The sequence below is a fragment of the Empidonax traillii genome, unplaced genomic scaffold (assembly GCF_003031625.1).
Source record: "Empidonax traillii isolate 1590-97213 ecotype Southwest subspecies unplaced genomic scaffold, ASM303162v1 scaffold255:size705445, whole genome shotgun sequence".
Classification (NCBI taxonomy): Eukaryota; Metazoa; Chordata; class Aves; order Passeriformes; family Tyrannidae; genus Empidonax; species Empidonax traillii.
In genome coordinates, this window is record NW_020955448.1 from 314,603 (window position 1) to 335,400 (window position 20,798).

The 20,798-nt window shown below is 47.5% G+C and overlaps 1 protein-coding gene across 2 annotated transcripts in view; it reads right to left on the reverse strand.

The window, feature by feature from the left end:
• SHROOM3 (shroom family member 3) overlaps positions 1-20,798 on the reverse strand; it is a 102,181-nt gene that overhangs the window by 53,264 nt on the left and 28,119 nt on the right. The window contains exon 2 of one of the 2 annotated variants that reach the window (XM_027889154.1): positions 20,554-20,708. In XM_027889154.1, the coding sequence (XP_027744955.1) occupies positions 20,554-20,708 (155 nt within the window). Of the gene's footprint in view, positions 1-13,643; positions 13,815-20,553; positions 20,709-20,798 lie in introns of those variants that run through there. The other variant, XM_027889156.1, reaches the window with a different exon arrangement.

A 20,798-nucleotide genomic window follows, 5' to 3' on the forward strand; every position in this document is an offset into this window, starting at 1 on the left:
TTGTTTCCCTGCTTAGCAGAAGTATTCGGGCTTTAATTATTGCTCGTCTTGTTGACGGAACATAAATCCCCAAGAAGCCCCTTCTGGGGCACTCTGCAGTCTTTGACTTACCTGACACCCAGAGAGAATTTGATTTTGTGCCTGACATTGCTGTCAGCAGAGAAGAGCAACTGGTGTTAGAGGCTTTAGCCTCCTTTGTTGATCTTGGCTTGCACAGTTTGAGGACTTCAGGCAGATTGGCATTAAACAAAAAAGTCCAATGTGCTTTTGCCCTAAATTCCAGGGTGCCACTCTGTGACAGGATTGCTGGCAATGACCCCTCTCCCTTCCTCCAGCACATGGCCCTTGGCCCCTCTATCCATGGGCTTGATCCTGCAAGGCTGTGCCCACTGTCCCCACAACCAGCACCAGGGTAATCCAGATCATTTCAGTGCAACTACTCACAGTCCTAAAGCTGATCACGATCTTAAAAGCTTTTCTGGATCAAACCAGAATATTTGGCAGTGTGGGAGACTGGGTAATTCAGGAACCACATCTTCGGGTGAATCATATTCTATGATTCTATGAGCCCTTTTGCTTGAGCAGCCCAGCAAACACCCCCAGTAAGAGAGCAAAAGCAATGAAATTATGGAGAGCCATTTCCACATTTGGGGATGGGTCAGAGCCCGACTGGAGTGTAAATCATTCATTTTTGGCTGCCTTTGACTATGGCAGTAGTTGTGAGTAAAGGAAGCCTCCCAAGCTGCAGGCCTGGAGCAGCTCCCTGAACTGCTGGGGCTCACCACGGAAGGCATGTTGCAGGTCTGAGCCCAAGGACAGCATTCACATCTTCACAACTCTTTAGCTCAGGTTTCAGGGAAAATCTCCTGCTAATGCACCTTGGTTTCTGTTAGAGTCCCAAAGGGTTTAAAGACAGTGTCAGGTGAGAGATCTGCAGCAAGTTAAAGCCCTGCTCTAATCCCCAGTGGGGCAGAACATGTTTGGGTCTTTGCTCTGGAGCTCTGGCTATTCTAACCACATCCCAGGAGCTTTATTCCACCCCATTTGCTAAGCCTGTTTCCTCCACTGGGGTCACAGGAATGCAACTGAGAATAAATCTATCAGCTACAGAGAGACCTCCTCTTTACATCTCTAAGGCCTGATGGAGTTTAAGGACAGGATTTAAAGCAGCTCACTCTGTTGTTCCTGTGCCCTCTGGCAATCCACACTCAGCGCAGGAGCCAGGTTTTATAGCATAAACAAAGCAGGTTGCTAAATAACTGAGCTGACAAACTGGTTGGAAAGGTTGTGCTTCCAATCTGGTAAAGAGGCAAAGCTGGTCCCTTGACCTCAGGAACAAATCCTGCCTGTGCTTTTAGGGACCAGATATCCCCCCACCCTCCTGTTCTGTCCTCGTGCCAGGTGATCAGTACAGTAAGAGACCAGGCCCCGAGAATCAGGAATCCTGCTCGGCCTAACCTTAAAACACACAGGCTTGAACTCAAGCAGTCACCTTTTCGGTTTGTTTTTTTGATGCCTGGGCACAAGATGTGGGAACAATTCCCAAAGATCTCTTTCCAGTCTCTATGCCATTTCTCACTCTTTTTCCAGAAGAAGGAACCAGCAAGATGTTGGGTATCTAAAGAAGAACCAGTGGCAGAGCTCAGGAACTGGGAAAGCACCAGAGGTGCACACCATCACAGTGAAATCTTCCTAAGGGTAACCAGAGAATGCTTTTCCTGGAATACCATTCTACACTTTACTCGTTCCTGCCTTACAGGAGCACCACCATTTACCGTCTGCCTCCAGTATGAGCTGTGGTTGCTCTGTTCAGCCAGCAAGCGATCCCAGCAGCTGTTACATTGCACTCTTCATTTCCCTGGAGAGGATGCTGGAATGGTAGTGACACCGAAAAAAAAAAACCTTCTCAACAGGCAAATTTGAGCCCTGGTAAATCCAGCTTGGAACACTAGCTCCTAAGAGCAAAGGTGGGAAAGGAACCTGAAATGTGACAGCATCGACTCCAAGCTGGCATAAGATTTACACCAGAGTCATTTTCATTAAAAAGATAAGATCCTTCAGAATTCTTAGGCAGCTTATGGTAACTACGAACCCTTATTCATTCCCTGAAAAAGCCATTTGTTGCTAACTCTCAGTAGCCCACACACACACAGGGGTGAGTCAGATGAATGATGTCTGCCTGTTAAGCTCCATGACAGAAAATATTTTAATGACTTTGAAATTAAAGTAAGATCCTCTTAATGTACACATTAACTGTGAACAATAACCCTCAGCTCTTAGGTCTGTTTTAGGCAAAGGTAAAGCACAAATCCAGTATGAGGGGCAAAACTGGGAATGGAAGGGGGTCTCCCATGTCTGAACTAATGGACAGACTGTGGAGCAGAGGAGGGCTGCAAGGATCAGTTACACCACCTCTGACCAGCACAGAAGTGGAGCTACTGGTGTTTGTCACCAACCAGCACACTTTGCAAAACATCCATTTTCAGAGCTGTTCTCATTCCAAATGTCACTAATAAAATGGATAGTTTTGGGCTAAGGAACTCTGCGCTGTACCCTCCCAGGCAATACACTCTGTCACCAGTAAATGTGACCGGCTCAGTCAGCCTGGAAGGTTTCCATGTGGCCCTCTGGGCTGATGCCACAGGGCACACTGGGAGATTCCTGCTGCCTGAGGGCCTGGCTCTGCCTTCGGGCTCTACTTTTGTGGCAGCAAGCGCTGCTGGTTCCTAACCCAGGAGATGCAGCCATGCAGATAACAACCAGCAGTAATTCAAAGCCAGTGTCCTGATTCCTGCTGCACCCAGCACACCTCACTGCCTCCGGCTCAGCACACGTGGGGCCCTGTTTGGTTAGTTGGAAAATGTTTGGTCTTGATCCCCTCATTCTGGCACTACAGGACTAAACCCAATCCCAGGCATGGAACCAGCTCAGGAAGTTGACCAAGCCATTTGTACAAAAAGATACAGGACATTGCAAAGGAGTTGTTCCAGCCTGCCACCTACTAAAACCAAAACTGGGGATGGGTCATTAACACCCAGTACAGCTGACACTGCTGGACCATTGTCCATTGTCTGGACAGCACATCAGCTCCTTCGCTGCCCATCCCTCAGAGGCTCTGACAAAACTGGGGCAAGGAACAAAGCGCCTTTCACCCCAGAGCATGTTGTGGGTCACAAGGTCGTAAGACACGTCTCAAATTAACATTTTGTCTGCTGCTAAAAGGTTCAGGGCCCTGGAAAATACTGCTCTGCTCATGTCCCAGGATGGCGCTGGGAAGAACAAACATGAGTGTGGGCAACACTTGGCAGGTCAGGCCTGCAAGCTTTACTCACTTGAGCAATCCTTAGTGTCTGATTAGTGCCACTGCAGCCGTGGGGGGGTGCCCATGGAAACCTGCCTAAGGAGGAGAGCCCTTAGCCATGGAAACTGTGCTGAGACATGCAAGGCAGCACTTTATCAGCCACTTCTCCTGTTGGGACTTTTCCATGTTTCCCTTTGTTTTGCCTTTCTTTTCCTGTAGTATTTGTCCTTGTCAGTGAGGCAAAAGCCCTTGGAAAGGTTTCCTGGTGGCCCACACATGTCGCAGGCTGGATGTGCTGGGTAGCAGTGTCATCACAGAATAATAAAGGCTGGAAAAGACCTCCAGGATCATCGAGTCCAACCTTTGACTGATGCCTCCTTGTCAACTGATCCATAGCACTACGTGCCACATCCACTTCTTTCTTGAACACTTCCAGGGACAGTGACTCCACTACTTCCCTCAGCAGCCCATTCCAGTGCTTAACCACTCTCTCAGTGAAGAAATTCTTCTGATGTCCAGGCTCAGGCTGTTCAGTTCTGTTCAGGCTGCACTACCACTCACGGGGTCAATCCAGCACTTCCTGCTGCTTCCCTAAACAGCACAGGGAGGAGAAGAGCTTTTCCTTCCTTACTTCCATCGGAAGACACGTCTGAGCTGCAACTTGCTTTTAGTGACTTGCTGGACTTGTGTATGTAAATCACATAATCAAACACCCCAAAAGACAAATGGACAATTTGCAGAGCGTAACCCAACTCCTCACTGTCCCTTACTGGTTTCTTCCCTGCACAGATCTCTTTTGGTTTACTCTGAAGCAATGCATGAGCCCACACCCACCCACACCCATTCCCAGCGCCGTGGCTTATGATTTATCTCCAACTGCAAACAAACAAAGACATAAAGGCAGGTACAAAGCTGAGTTTCCCTGGGTTCTCCTCCGTGGCGGAACTGCTTTATGGTACCTCCTTTATGGTTCCTTGTCATGTGTTCCTTGCTCCTGGTGAACCCTGCAAGAGCTGGAGCGCTGCAGAATCCTCAGGGGTAGGGAAATGCTGGGATTAGAAGCGTAAAAGTGATTTTCAGCACAGCTCCTGAGTTAAGTGGCAAAACCTTCAGCCTGTGGCCTATTGAGGTGGCAGGGAGCAGACCACAGTCCTATGGATTCTCACACTTAGGGAGAGTACAGGCACCTGGAGCCTCTGTTTATTGTCCATTCTTACAGTCCGGTCATAAAGAGAGAACCACCACTCAGGCACTGAGGGAGAGGGGAAGCAGCAAGGCCAGGGTCATACTCCGGGCTCCCATTTTCCAAGCCCTGGATGGGAGGGAGAATGATGAAGAATCTGTTTCTGCCTTTAGCTTCCAAAGGCTCATTCTTGGGTGACTGTGGCCGAGGAAGGAGATATTTTCTTTCCTAAGAAGCAGTTCTCACCATCTACTTAGCAGGAAAATCTGGGCTGCGGTTACAGCAACCAAAAGAACAAAGACATTCCTCTGAAAATTAGAGAGGAAGACCTTATATTTTTCCTTTTAATTGCCATTTTGTACCTTCAGCGATGCAGTGTATTTTGCAGAGTGCTCTGCACATGGTAATTAAGCCTCACAACATCCCTCACCTTAGGAAGGACTGTCACACATACTGCCTGGCCACAGAAATGGAAATACACAGCAATAAACATCTTGCCTCTCATCCCACAGTGCATATGAATGAACCCCAGGCGTCCTGACCCTCTAATATTTGTACACCTACTAATCAGACCTTATACAATGTAACTACAGGCCTTTATTTTAATGCTGTCTATGAGGAAAGAAGTATACTGCTGATTTTTTAACAGCACATATTAATTATTCTTTCCTTAATCTTCTAAGGGGATTAGACAGTGAGGAATAATAGCTGCCTTACTCCCAAATTTAAATGTTAAGTGCTGACAGTTTGTGTTTTTCTTTGCCCCTAAACACTCCCCTGAAGGCTTGCTGTGCCTTTGCAGAGCATGAGATATTCACATATCCTAAGACTGTACACAGGTCTCATTGAAGGGCTCCATTTCAGACACACCAAAATGCCTCCTTGTCCTCCACGGTGCAGAACCGAACTGCAAAAAGATGATAGCTTGGCTCTGGAATAGATGGATCTGGATTAGATGCTTCCCCTCAGCCACTCACTCAGGCTAGGACTAACCTTCACACTGCAATAGGAGGCAGCACGGACCTTCTTAAAACAATCCAAGGAATTCTACCCCTTCTCCACAGACACATCCAACCTCTGCCTCCTGATAAACTGGCACCTCACTTCAGTTTGTGCTTATGTTTAATAAAAACCCAGAGCTGAAGTTGCCAAGATCTGTTTCTAGAGGGGTAAGGTCACTCACTGCCTCAGTTCCAGGCCTGGAGCAACATCACTTGCTCATGTCCTTAATGATATCATGAAGCTCGTGCCTTTGAAAGACTTTTGAACAGCAGCAGGAAAAAGAAATGCCTGGGAGGTTCCAAAAACCCATGTCTGAAGGCTTAATAGGTTGATTTATGAGTCTGGGTCTCTCCCACTGCGGCTCTAAGTAAATGTTCAGTTAGGATTTTGTGGAGGGCTGGTGATCATTTCCTGCTTTGTCAGCTTTATTAAACGGAGCAGCCACTGTTCCCCTTCCAGAAACAAGGCCTCTCTGATAAGAATAACTTGAAAAACAAGAGCAGTTCAAATTCCAACAGCACTAATTCATCATTAAGCCCACACTCCTTTTCGTGAGATCCTCTGGAAAAGCCCATGTCAGGCAAGGAAGACAGAACTGAGCAACATGGAATAAATGTGATTGGATCCTGAATAAAACACAAAAAATGCTGTTTGCACTTGGTCAAGGAGAAGGTCAGTTCTTCCCTGGCAGTCTCCAGGAAGGACAAGGTGGGGGATTTCTCAGGTGTGCTCTCAGCTGAGGATAAATATCGGGCACTTCTGAGGATGTGGCATGTGGAAGTGGCAGAAATGCCTTGTGCTCTCTGTAAGTTGACAGCTCTGTTTCCAGAGTGTGGGCACATGGGAGACACATCCTGGGATGGGACATTCCCAGTAAACCGAAGGACAAGAGGGAAGTGTCCCAGCTGAGCCCTCGTGGGTTTTGCGCAAGATCATTTCGCACGAAAGGTGTTCTTTAAAACATCCCAGGGAACCTCGGGCGTTCAGGAATTCACCAGCATCGTCCAAGAGGCACTCAGGTGTGTAAATAAAGGAGCTGTGGTCTTAAACCCTGGCTCCCAGCATGTAACCCCTGTGTAGGAACAAACGTCACTCCGATAAGGATGCGGGCTGGGTACACAAAGCTGAGTGGCCCCTCAGACCCACGTCAGGAACCAAAGGGACTTGAGATGCTTTAAGGGCACTACCCTGTTGTGTTAGATGGCAGTTCTAAGGTGGGTGATCCAAGCCTAAAGCAACCCAAACCTACCATAATCCAGGGAGTTTTGGCTTGGATATGCGCACTCATGGGTCTTTGGGGGATACCTCATGTTGACTTTTAAGAATTCCTGCTTGGAATTTGTCATGTTTAGTGCTCATCATGCTGAGATGACCAGGCCTCCAAAAACCAAAAGTGAAATTAAGCAAGTAGTCCTTTATAAATGCCTGGAAAAGCTGCATATCCTAATCAATTTAGGAATAAAAACCACAGCTGAAGTGATGCCAAAGAGCATATAGAATACAGAAAGATAACTGAGCCGGAGGATCACAGATAGAATGGATGGGAAAAAGGCATGACAAAAGTTACAGAGCAAGCTGGTGAACTGTTGCTAATCTTTCTAAACACAAATCACTGTAAGTTAATTAATAAAAAACCCCACCTCTTTTTCTCTGATGCTCAAGTGTCCAAGAAACAAAAATGACACCAGAGACAAAACACTGGGTTAAGGGGAACACTGATCTTTTTACACTGGGTCATTCCTATGTTGCTAAAACACTATAAACCTTCAAAGTTATTTGTATTTTAGATGGTCCCTGTTATGCAAATTCAATGAAGACATTTTTCAGGGTCAGGCCCAACCCCAGGTAGTTCAAGATTAACTATCTGCTGTCTGGGAAGAAACAAAGCCATCAAGAGGCTTGGGAAGGGAGGTACCAAGTGTTATCTGAAGGTGCTCCAAGATAACATACAAGGTATCACAAAACCCGCCATTCATCACCTGGGCTCTCCTGTGAAGGCAGGAGAGGTTTGGTACAAAAGGAGAACATGCCTGGGGGTGCCACAACCTACCACTGCAGTATCTGACATAGACCGAGAGCTTTAGGAGCAAGGATTAGACACTTCCTTTGTGAAATCCACAGCAGAAAAAATAGCTGGAGACCCCCACCTATTCTTAGAGTTTCCCTTATCCCCCCAAAGCTCAGAGCATCCCTCATGCTTTGGGAAAGCCAAGTTCTCACTCAGGATTCCCTGGCTGCACCTGCAAGGGCCCCAGCACACAGCTCTCCTCAAGGTGCTCTGGGGGAACTGGAAAAGCAGCAAAGAAATGGCAACATGAAATCAAAAGCTGAGAATTATTCACACTAAATTGTCTCCCTTCAGTTGTCACTCCCAAGCTCCCGCTCCAGCAAAGTGGAGTCAAAAACTGCCCTGGAAACAAACCCCTCCTTTTGTTCTCTAAAGACTAGAAGTCTTTTTATATTTAAATGAAAATCTGTCAAACTAATTATGTGAATATGTAATGGTCTCATTTTGCACTCATTAGGGAACACGGTAATGGCCATAAATTCCTGTGCCGGAGCGTGTATGTGCGAACACCAACGTCTGGTAACGTCTCATAACCTGCAGGCTGGACCACGGCTTTTGTCTTCAGGTTAGACCTCGTGGGACAAACAAAAGCCCCAGTATTGCTTAAATTAGATGCAAAGTGCTGTGTTACAGCAATGTGATGAGCATGATCCCGGTGCACACAAACAACCCGGGGGACGGTTCCCACCGTGACAGCGCCGTGGCCCCGTGTCGGGCGGTGACGCCGGGCATTGTCCCGCACCGTGTACGATTTTCTGCTTCAAGATATATGGGCAGCACAGCTGTTGCCCTGGATTGCTCTGAATGTCCTGTCAGGAAAACGCCAATGGGACGTGGCATTCCTGGCATTTTTTTGTGCTTTTGATATCCACAGATAAAAGGAGGAAAAAGAAATAAAGAAATACGGACAGGCAGCACTGAAATAAATGTGTGGATATTATATCTCATTTATAATTCACATTTTTTTCACTCCTTCATCTTTATCTTCATGTACTGCTGATGGGTAACTTTTGAAATAAAACTGGCTTGGAATTAAAACAGATCCCAGTGTGAGTGAAACAGATGCAGGGAAAAAAATTGGCATCGAGGACCATCTAATGCATCCGTGCATGGATCAAGGATCTTACTCTACATTACAACAGCTTTCAAGCAGAGAATACAGCCAAGGTATAATCTGATGCTAAGGTACAGTTAAACTGAGTCAGAGTTTGTGTCTGCTCAGTCAGCTCAGAACACTCCTCCACAGCTGGCTCTTGCTCTTTGCTTTTTCCAGCTGGGCCAGAAAAACCAACAGCTGTAGTTCAAGCTGGCAACTCACAGTCCCCTGTCCCCAAGTGCTGAGGAAGAGTTCCTGGGGAGGGAGAAGAGACTAAAAGTGAAGGGAGCACTGAAGCTGCCATAAGAATACCCACACTGGCTCACTGAGGAACTAAACATGACTAAAGACACCAAGTGCTTGATTTTAATTGCTGTTTTCTCCACCTCACTCCCCCGGATTTTCTGCGGGTCATTTACTGGAAAGGACAGCGGTGAGAGCAGGGCCGTGGCCCAGTAAGCTCCCGATTAAAGCCTAAATCTCTGGTTGCAGAAGCATTGCCATTTTCCCTGAATGAGATCAAAAGTAAAAGATAAAACTTATGAGGAGGTGAAAGGCTAATGGCTCCTGAAAATAGTTCGGTGGTGATAGGGCTGAGATTATTTCTTCCAACAACATTTCTCTCATTAAAAGCAGGTAGGTATCAGGTTTTAATGACTTGTTTTGTCCCATCTGGGTAGGGCCAGAAAGACTTTACTCCCCTGTTCTCCACAGCCGTCTCGCAGAAGAAATGCTCTACCTGCCTTCTTATCACGGTTAACTGATACCTGTGCTTGAAAGCAGGATTTTACCCTTCTCTACAACCATAGGCAAATAAACCTGGTTCTCAGAGAGCTGACAGGAAGGCAAATCCCCTACTGCAAACTGACAGCTGTCAGGTGATAATAAATACCTGTAACAGGGAGAGTTCTATCCGCCCTCCATGCACCTATCAGCTTTCACTGAAATTATACCCTGCTCCCTGTGATCAAGCCACTATAGCTGTGTGCCCAGCTTCAAACACAGCCCTGAACTTGGGGGAAAACTGCTGCTTTTCCTCCCCTCTCCTCTTGCATGACATCTCTTAATAAAATGGCATGGATCCTCCACGAGGCTTGTTTCACTCTGCCAGTTCCCTGACACCCTTCTGGTCACTTCTCCACTTATTTCAGTGTTTATTGCAGGCTGATAGGCATAGAAATACTAAGGAAATACTAAGTAAATCAATATACTCTTTGGGAAAATTAAACAGCCCCTAACTTCTGAATGCCTCACCTCAAACCTCTTGAAACGCTCACGTAAATTTACCACTTACAAATTCCTTGTCTTAAAGGAATTAAAACACTTCAAAACAATCCACCTTGCTGAGTCACAGCAAAGGGTTGAGCAATTTGCAGGAATGAGGCCTCAGTTGCTTGACAGCAGGAAAAAAGGTTAAGGTGTGGGGAGAAGAGAAATTTGCATTTCAGAAGAGAATTTCCAGGGGAAAAGAAGGAGCAGAACCTTTCAGACAGACAGACAGTTCCTGCCCCTGCTGCCCCAGTAAAGGCTCCGCCAGCATTAACCCTTCCCTGCAGCCATCTCACACTGGTGTCCTTAAGAGACAGTTTTTACATGGCAAAATCTTCCCTGGAATAAAAGTTGGCATCTGCCAGTAACACCAGTGATGCTGAGCTGCCTGTAACTTCTGAGAATCCAGTCCCACCGCTGCACGATGCAGCAAAGCTCCTGGGCTGGAACAGAAGAGCTCCGGGGTCACAGGAGAATGATGGGCACAACAAACCAGTACCTTGGGATCATTTACACCGTTTATAACCTTGGCATTTGAAATAATAAGGCAGAAGCGGTTTCTGTTAAGAGGACAGTCAGGTGGCTCCACATCCACTGGAGACTTTACTGACCCCGTGGCAAGCACAGATCCACTCTTGCACTGAATAGAACAAGGTTTTGGCAATGACCAATAAATTACACACAAGGGCTCATGCTCCAGCGCAGAAAAGAAAACGCCTCCCGAAAGCAAAGACAAGCTGACTCTAAAGGACCCTTTTCTCCTTTAGCACGCCTCACTCTGGAGCAGGAATCCCAGCCCTGTTCCCGCTTATTCATGAGTGTGTGCACGCAGGAGCAGGGAAGAGGGCCGCGAAGAATTTCTTTATGACAAAAAAAAAAGCGGCAGCCCCATTCCTGAGCCGCTGTTGCCATGGGCCCGCGGGGCTCACAACAGATGGCAGCGAGAGCCATCCCGAGCCCGGCTCTGAAGCTGTCCACTCAAGCATGCCATGCGCATTCCCCACATTCCTCCCGGCCCGAGGGCCTGATCCAGCCCGGGGCTCGGCATCTTCCTGCTCCCGGCACAAAGGAGGCAGCAGCCTTCAGGATAGCGACTGGAGGGGAAGGCTGGACCGAGGCAGAGACAACCTCTGCGCTGCAGAGGACATCACTGCATCCTAAACACAGCTCAGAGCCAAGGTCACGGCCAGGGATTCACTGTCTAACAGGTGTCACCAAAGCTAAAGGGTGTGAGAGAAAGGGAGCACGGGGAAAACAGTGCAGAGATGGACGGGGAGAAGCAGCAGGTGATTTAAGCAGCAGGGATGTCCAGGTGTATGTGGGAAGGACACCAAAAAGCAGCAGCCACGGACTCCAGGGACCAAAATGTAGCGTTCTGGTCTCCTACACCCAAACAACAGCCGGGCTGGCTCTGCAGTGAGGAATTTCAATGTGATTTGCCTGTTGCTTGCTGATTACACAGAACAAGGCTCTTTGGGGCTCATTTGCATTTGGCTGCTGGAGTCACTGGGGTTTCCTTTTTTTTGGGGGGGGTGGTGTAACAAGGATGGAAACAAAGCAGCAGATGCTGTGGGCTGACCACGAGGAGCAGGGCTGGCCATCCTCATTGTGCTGGGCTGCAGGGCTGCTGGGAAATGTGCTCCCTGCTCCTCAGCCCTGATCCATCCCAACTCTCCTCTAGGGCTGCGACTCTCCTGACCCTCCTAAATGCTGTCCTTACAAAGCACCGAGGGAAAAGGTTATTTTCTGGTTTGTTTTTCTTCTGATGCAGACAAGGCACAAGCACTAGGTTGGAGAAAAGAGTCTGACTTCTGCTAAAAGTTGTTTGGGTGACTGCGTGTGCAGTCTTTTCTGTGCAAGCATGCAGGAAATTTTCCCTCCCTCTCACACACACAATGGTTTAGATTTGGTATTTATGAGCTTAAGTTAAAAATAAAGGAGAAATGAAGTTTCCAGATGGCTCTTTCTTTCTTTAATCTTTCCTATGTTTCTCTCTCTCCCTCCCTGTCTTTTCTATCAGTCTTTAATCAAATTCCTGCTGTTACTTTTATTGAACAAAGGAGATGCTGGCACAGCCCTGAAGTGCCTGTGTACACGGGTTGCCCTCTAACAGCCAAGTTGCTACGATTTATTGCTAAATGGTCCCTGCAGGCTGTAATTTATAAAAGGCAGAAAGAAATGCCCAGGCTTTAGCAACTGAGGTAAATGCTAATACCTGGTAATTCTTCAGCCACTTGGGTTTCTCTGAGGTATTGCCTTTAGCCCTTTGAAGGCATCCAAAAGACTTATCTTAAAGAGACTATAAATCAGACCAGAGAAAACAGCAACATCACCCTCAGATGATTTTTTCACTTTGCTTCACGGGAGTGACCACCAGATCTCTTTAACTCAGGCATCTCTTCAGGTTTCAGATGGGAGGTTCCTCCCATCACTCAAGCTCGAGGACATGCCCATCCCTGTAGGCATCAGGCCATGCCACAGGGTGATGAGATCTCTGCTGTAAAACAGCCTCTTCCTACAGGCTGTGGATCTTGGTCAGCTCCACTGCCTCAGGAATCTCCAGGGATACTGCCATTCTGGCTAGTTTTGCCCCAGTATTCCGCTAGTGACACTTCTGACCCGCACTGCCAACTTTCACTAACCAGACTGGATCACCACAGTGTAGAAAAAACACACAGTTACAAAAATTTCACAAGGTTTGGCCAATAGTCAAAGATAAAACAACTCCAAACAATCTTCAACTTTAAAATATCCTAATAGCAATGAAGCAGGTAATGAGTTTAAAGATTCGTGAATGGGTTTACTAAAGGAGTTCATGTCTCAGGAAATAATCAAAAGCAAAGTTCAATGACCTTAGTTTTCTGATTCATGACCAATCTAAAAGGGCAGAGAGGTGTGTGTATAACATACAGCAGATCTTCAAGGGAAGTAAATTTGTGCCGGCCCTCACTGACTGCCAGCTCTGGAGCTGTACTGACTGCCACCTCTTATGAATCAGCCTCTCTCACACTCTCTCTCTGCTCCCTGCAATGTTCCCATATTAACCAGGGAAAAATATTAAACAGGAACATATCACATATCGCAGATTGCAGGGCTGGTCCGTCCCTATTAAATAGTGACACAGAGCACTGGCCTGGCCTCACACCCACTTTAAACGACTCTCAGACTCTCAGCTTATAAAGGTGAAGGTCAAAAAGAGAGCCACGTACTTGAGCAGAGACCCTTCCAGACCATAAAACTGTAAAGTGCACCCTACAAACCATGGTGAGGATGGGAGTCAGTCAAACCCTCTGCTCGCAAAGACTCAGCATCCCCAGGGCATGGCATTATTATTACCCTTGGACACCAAGTCTTAAACATGCAGTACAGCTCTGGAGACTCTCCCAAGTTCACCTCTCCTGTGAGCTTTTGGAACTTTTCTAGCCTAAAATCTGAGAGATTTGCTTATACTGCTCAACAGCTTCCCAGTGACAGACCCCGAACTCCGGCGCAGCACTGGCTCCTTGCTTAAAACAGCAGCTGGAAAATGCCCCACTGCAGGGGGGATGACGGCCTGAACACTCCCTTGTTCTGCAGTTTATGATGCTCACGGCGTTTAGGACCAACAGAGTCCTTAAGACTCCTGTCCTCCCTCTGGCAAAGCCCTGAGGTGAGGTCCTGCCGCCGCCACCTGCACGGAGCAGCGCCTGGCTTGCTCCGCTGTGTCTGGGGAGAGGCCGCTTACCTTCGGAGACACCGGACCAAGGCTCAGGTATTCCCATCCTTGTACCTGGCATGTGGTGAGCACGGAACTCGGAGTAGGGAATGGCACTAGAGGCTCGGAAGGCGGAGAAAGAGGCGCATAGCGATGAAAACAGCGAGCTGCGGATACAGGTGCTGCGCTGAGAGGCACCTCAGCACTAATCCCGCAGTAAAGAGCAGGAGGTTTGCTCAGCAGAGGCAGCTCGGATTACTGCCCTCCTACCCAGCAGTCGTCAGCAGGCCTGACAGACGGGAGCAGAGACCGTGAGGAAAGGGGGAATTTGCTGAGTGAAAGTGCCAGTCAGCTCTGTCCCGACTCCCTGCAGACTGGGGCTTGGCCCCTCTTACAATTAACTCTGGGCTTGGCGGGGAGAGAAGAGGAAAGAAACTATACCGAAGAAAGAAGTGTTCCCAGCCAGCCAGGAACTCTCTACGGTTTCTCTTGAAATTCACTCCTCAAATTGCATCTGAAAAATGTACTTAGGAGTAAGGGTTGGGGATAAAAACCCCATGGTAGAGCAGAGCTGTAGCAGGGACATTGGTCCCTGTTGCTCACTGGCCGCTCAGTCAGGGCTCAGCAATTTGGCTGAGAAAGATGCCCACAAAACAGTTCCCTTCTGTCACCTGTCAGCTCTGGGGGTCCCACCGCCTCTGCTCCTGCACCAAAGCACCAGCCTGAGTGTCCATATGCAGGTACGTTTCCCATCCATGCACGCAAGATCAACCCTGCCTCCCTTCTAATGCCACAGTCAAACAGGCAGGAAGGTGCAGAAAGGGAGATTCTGTATTCCAGAGCTGTTGGTGTAGCTGATGGTTTGGCCAGGCGCACATGGGAATGCTCTGTCCATCCCTGTTTGGGGAGCGAGTGAGGCTGCCTGGTGCCACACACACAGGAAGAGCTGTGCATATAAAAGACCATTTGATACTGTCTGTGCAGTGTCTGCTCTTCATTGTTCTTTTGACTGAGGTATTCCACTTACCCAGCCATAAGGGAGAAACAGTACCAAGGGATTTGGGTGACCTGTACAAGTCCATTCATAAAAGAACATAAGGGAGTTACAGTGATCACTGCAGCCTGACATCTGTTTTGCTGAAGTAAATCCAGGCAAACACAATTTATATCAGTAGGATTACATTAGTGTTCATTAACCTCCCCTGACCCCATGGCCCTTTCAGAGAAAACCTTGGATCAAGCAGGAAAGGCAAGGAAAAGATTTTGAGAAATGAATTTACATTAGTAGCTGAGCACCTAAATATTTAACCCGGCTTTGGATGTGTGTACATCAGCCCACAACAGTGCCACACAACAAAAACAAACAACCCTCCCAATATGTTTACAGTCAGCTCCTGCAACTAAAGCCACGCAACTGCAGCTCCTTGCAGCAGAGATGCTGGAATGCAGTTGCTCGCAGTTTCCCCCTGCAGCTGCCCTGTGAAGGTGTCACCCTGCACTTCTCTGCACCTGGACAGGTAACCAGAACCTCGCTCCAGCCCAGGGATTTGCCCTATGGACTAGAGGTCAGCCCAGACACCATCCCAGGTAGCGAACAAGGCATAGAGTGCTCAGAGAACACATGCTTGTTTGTCTGAGTTTTCATCCTGTTGTGATCTGATCCAGCTCAAACCTAATCCTCAGAAAATTCCAAAAGAAGGAGCATCACACCCTAAAAAGCACTTTGTACAGCGCTGGCAGAGATTTCCCAGCTTTTCCAGTGTCACTTACTGACAAATCCAGCCCCAGGTTGATTATTGCCTAAAGGAGACAAACTAATCCACAGGCACTGGGGGAAAGGAGCAGCTAATAGGGAGAACAGTGGCTGGGATTCCCTGGGTTCCTAATGCAGCTTCAGGTGAGGGGTCAGTCTGGAACATCCTATAGAGGATAACACATCATGGTGGCTGCCATTTATTTTTTCCCAAGGCATTTTTCTACTGTCCCCATCAGTCACCTGAATCTTTTTTTTCCCTCAAAAATCGTATCTGGATCTTCCTCACATTTACTACTCCCTGTGGTAAATTTCCTAAAAGCCTGGCAGCCCTGAGCTGTAGATAATTAAATCCTAGACAGTAAGGATTTGCCAGTGATTTCAAAATTACTGTTAATCTCTGAGCTGTCTGTCCCATGACCCTTCCTAACAAGGCGGGAACTGCAAACATTTTGATGAATGCATGGAAAACTCCTCTGTGACAATGCTGCTGCTTGAGATATTAAAGACTTGTCAGCTTGATCCAACACACAAGGAAATTTTAAAGCCTTTCCTTGCCTGGCTACAGAGTGCACAGACCTCAGAACTCGTGCCTCCACACAGTGGCCCAGGACCCTGCTGGGCTTTGGCCGGTCACACCCACCGGCATCACAGGAGGAGCTGTAAACTCCAACCAAAGGCTCATTTTTTTAGGGAGTTAAAAAGATGCACTTTAAAATAGCTGAGACGCAAGGAGACATGACCAAGGGCACGCTGGAAAACTGTGGAGGAGTTCACAACACACATACAACAAGCGCCCGTCACAAGACCACCCTGCCAGCCCTATGATGGCAGCTTGGGCCTCTAAGCTGTCAGTCTTAAGAATTCCATCTGCACCAAACCTTCCTGTCTCCCGTTCCCCCAGTCCTCATCACCGAACAAAAAGTGACTGCACCGCCGAGCAGCCCTTTGGGAAGGTGCTCCTGTGCTGCTGCGGAGCGGGGCATGTGAACCAATGCCAATTCCAGTTAATTTCATTCACAAAACTTGGATTTATTCGATGCAATTTTTTGGCACACGGTCAAATACGGCACAAAATTACATTAGTGTCATAAGAGGAAAGGATTAGTCGACAGAGTTCTTTGAAGAATTGTGTTGGCACTTGTCTTTTTGTACAGATGCCAGCAGCTTCCCCTCTCTCCAGGAATAGCCCATTTTCTCCTGGTCAATGAGGGAAATCGCTGCTCAGTGAGGGTCTGAGCCAAAGCCTTTTGGAGTCTGTGGGAATCTTTCCACCGATTTCCATGGGCTTGAATCAGCTCTGAGCCTCAGATGTCAGTTGTCCTGACATCTTCCTCCCACACTTCGACACCTCCTTAGGGGCGTTTATCAGGTGGAGGGGAAGACTTTTTTCCTTTATTTTTTCTAAAGCCTTAGTTATAGCAAATTTCTGCCAAAAGAAGAACTACTCTGTAGCTATGGCATAGGTGTGAGTATTCAGGATGTCTGGGTTTAATTCCTGATCTTGCCCCAGAGGTCTTTAAATGAGTTGAGTGGAACCAGACCTGCCTGATAGCATAACACTGGCCATGGCAGGGCCATGTAGCCCAGCATCTTCCCCCTGGAAGCAGATGTGTCAAGAGGAGGATAAGAGCAGAACAAATGTGCTCCCAACCCCAGCAGTTTTCATCCCTCAGGCAAGGGGGCCCAGGGACAGGGATGTGCCAAGAGAATAACCCAAGTGATGCAGGGAATCTGGAGGGCAGCATGAAAATGAACACACAGATTACAGTTATAGCCAGGGATAAGCCTAATCCTTTCTTTTTGTACAGTTTCTAGCACAACAGGAAAAGGAGGATAATGTTTTCTATCCCCACTCCTCCTTTATTTGACTTGTATTTTTAGTCTAAGGTTCTTTGAGACAGAAAAGAACTGCAGGCGCTGCTAAGCCTGAGGCAGACATAAACCACGAGCACTGCAAAGAGAAAATCAACTGCCTTGAATACTGATCTGTGATGGAATATTGTAGATACCACACAAATAATACTTGGTGGTCACTCATATCAGTGGTTGGATATATGGTAGGAAGACACACTGTGCATCTTGGAATAAGCAGTTGTACTGTAAAAGCACAGCCCATTTGGGATTCAGGCTTCATGCAGCTCACTGGCTCTGCACACACAAGTGTCACCATCAGAGCCCCTCACATCCCACTCTGGGCTGGCCTGAGCCCCAAAAACAATACCCTGAAAGAGCTCTGCAGGGCTCCTGCATGCCAGCGTGGGCAGAGCGAGGGCTTAAAACACTGGTAATTCTCTGCAGAACATTGGTACTTGCTGTTCCATCAGCAAATTTTAATAGAGCTTTGCATTAATTAACCAAGACTAAGGCTGGAACCCTTCGCAGTGTACCGTCCCCTCCACAAGAATGACTTGGTGTGTTCACCTCTGCCCTCCCTGCACCAGGACACGGCAGATGACACAGCAAGTCTGAGGAATGGATTCTGGAGGCTTGGCTCGGGCAGTGTTTGTGCCAGAAGGGGTGTGTGGAGTTGTCCCCGTGGCTGTGGGTCCCTTTGGTGTGACACCACCACGCCTGGCTGATCTAATTGCTGCTGTTACAGACACGTTGAATGCTCAACCATGTAAACAGTGTGACGCTCCCACTGCCATTCCTGCTTACTGACCTGTGCAAAAGGCTATTTTTGGCAACTGCTGGAGGCTGCTGTGGTGGCAATGCCCACGCTCTGAGCCTTATCTTCAGCTGATCCAACCATGCACAACACAATTAGATCAGATTGATACCACTGAAAAGGGTCTTTTTTCTGATTGCACCAAACTCTGCTTAGATACTCAAGTTGAAGAGGAAGCAACAGGAAAATAATAATAATAATAATAAAAAAAAAAAAAACAGTTGGAAAAAAACCTGTCTTTCATAATGAAACAGGTAAGTCTTATTGCTTTTGTAGCTTTAGCTTTCAAAGGGCTCTTCCTCCAGCTGGTTAAAGATCAACTGCATATCAAAACTCTCCTGGGCAGATCGCAGGGACAGTTAGGGCAGCCTCCTGCTACAGAATCCAACAAACTGGTCTCTCCAGTTTCCCCCAGTGATTCACACCTACTCTTCCCAAATGGGCAAATCGTGAGCAAAAAGATCTCCCCGGCATCAGCCTGTGGATTCCTCAGGCTTGATGGAACTGGTTCTGCTCATGCAGAGAGCAGAGAGCCATTTGTCCCCAGCAGTGATACAGACACACTGAGCCATTCCCTGGGGTGCAGAGCAGATCTTACTCCAGCTCGTTCTGGCTTCAGCACAATGGAGTGTGAGTACCAGGCTCCCTCACAGCACAGCAGTTGCAGGCCTGAGGTGTACAAGCATGAACAAACACACACATATCTGAGGCTATTGTCCTGGAAATGAATGGGCAAAACGAGCACAGGGAGCCAGGAAGGAATGGCAGAAAGACAGGAAGTGGCTCTAGGAACAGCCTTTGAAACAAGTGAGACAGGAGCAGCCCTGGCGAAGAAGCAGAATAAAATGAACAATTGGAAACTGTCACTGGGCTGCAGAGCTGGGAATGAGACAAAGGAAATGCATCTAGAGAGCATCCAAGGAAAATTATTCAACAGTTATCTCCCAAATAAGGATCCTCTTAGGGAATAGGCACAGTATTTACTTAACACTAACACTCATTTGGTCATTCCCTGCCTCTGCCCTACTGTAAGTCCAGAAGCAAGGAAGCAAAACATGCACAAATTCACAGCTTCACGTCTCTCCTCCTGCAAGTCACTCCCTGAGGACAGCAGGACATTTGCACAGGACTGAAAGCCAGACTATGGTCCTCATGTGCTCACTACTTTGGTGCTGGTTATTTATTTAAAACCATCTGTATTTATTAATATCACACATCCTCGTGAGACACCTAGTTTTTTTATATTTATTTTAGCCTTTCCTCTCATACTGAATTTTCTCTGATTTTGCCCTCACATTCCCTTCATTGAAACTATTCCCACTCTTTTCCTCCGTTACACTGATCAGTTAAACCTCAGCTGATGATGACTGATGACGATGATGCATCAGTGCTGAATTTTACAGACGACATTCCAAGGGATATGGTGTGATAGGTGATACCACATCATTGCATCACCCAGTCTACAGTCCTGCAAGGTCTTGTAACATCAGTTTTGTTTGGTAACACAAATATAGGCTCACTCTGCTGCCACTAAGAGCTTACCTTTGTCCTGAAATAAAAGCCAAGCGATCCAACGAGTGTGAGTTTGTGTCATCCCGGGAATACTGAAATTACTGACTGAAAATTCAGGTCACAAATGACTGGTCAGGGAGTTTTCAGACTGCTGGTACTTGCAACAAGCAACCCCAATGCATTTCATAGAACCATTATGGTCAATTTACAAAAATCAGCAACACACGCACTCAAAAGTACTTTATTTTGCCGCAGAGAAGTCCGAACCTCACGTTTTCGGGGTTTTTCTGCTGCCTTCATGCCAGCACTGCGGGCCCAGCTGGGACAAATTAACCAAACAGAACCACACTTACCTCTTGTTGGGATTTCCCAGCTTGTGTATTATCACTGAGCTTTAAATGTGCACAAAAGGCTTGAAGTGCCTTGGCAAGGGGATAGTGTGTGAATGTAACACCTCTTGAAGTTAACATGTGGGGATGAAATGAAACCATATAGGAAGCATCTCCATTAAGGTTTTAAAAAACCAAACAACACAAATGCCAGACCCAAACATTTCCAATTCAAAACCCTCCATCACTCACCTGCAGAACACCAAACAGCTCCAAATCTTGCTGAGGGGAGTGGAAATCTTTCTGCTGTCACAGCAACAGTGACAACATGCAGTAAGTGAGGCAAGAGCTACGCACAGAACTGCCACCCTTTCACAGAGAGCCCCAAGTACTTGGAAGAAAGATGGGAGTGCTTGTACATTACTGAACAGGAACCCTGCAGTGTCATGTGGCAGGGGAGCAGTGCAAGAGAAACTGGGTAAATATTTCACATGATGGGACATATCAGTGACAAAGGAGTGCTAGAAATGTCAGGTGAAAAATACTAACATTTACCCTTGGGCTCGTGTTTGTGTGCTCAAAACAAGGCTCGTGGTAAGGTTGGGCTTTCATCTGGAGGTGTGAGAGGAATGGATGTGAGGAGGGAGGCAGGGAAGCAGTGTGGATCTCGCCTACCTGCGGACGACAAGCTTCAGCTTCTTGTAGGACCCTTTCACCAGGGAGATGGCCTCTCTCCTGGAGCTGCTCAGCTCCACCTCGTTGATGTTCACCACTTCATCACCAGCCTGCAGCTTGGAAGGCAGGGAGTCTGCCTTGCCTCCCTCTTCGATCTGCACGGGAAAGAGAGGACAAGGTGAGGACGAGACATTTCACCTGCAGAGCTGAGCTTGCCTTTCTGTTCAAGCAATTAGGTCTACCAG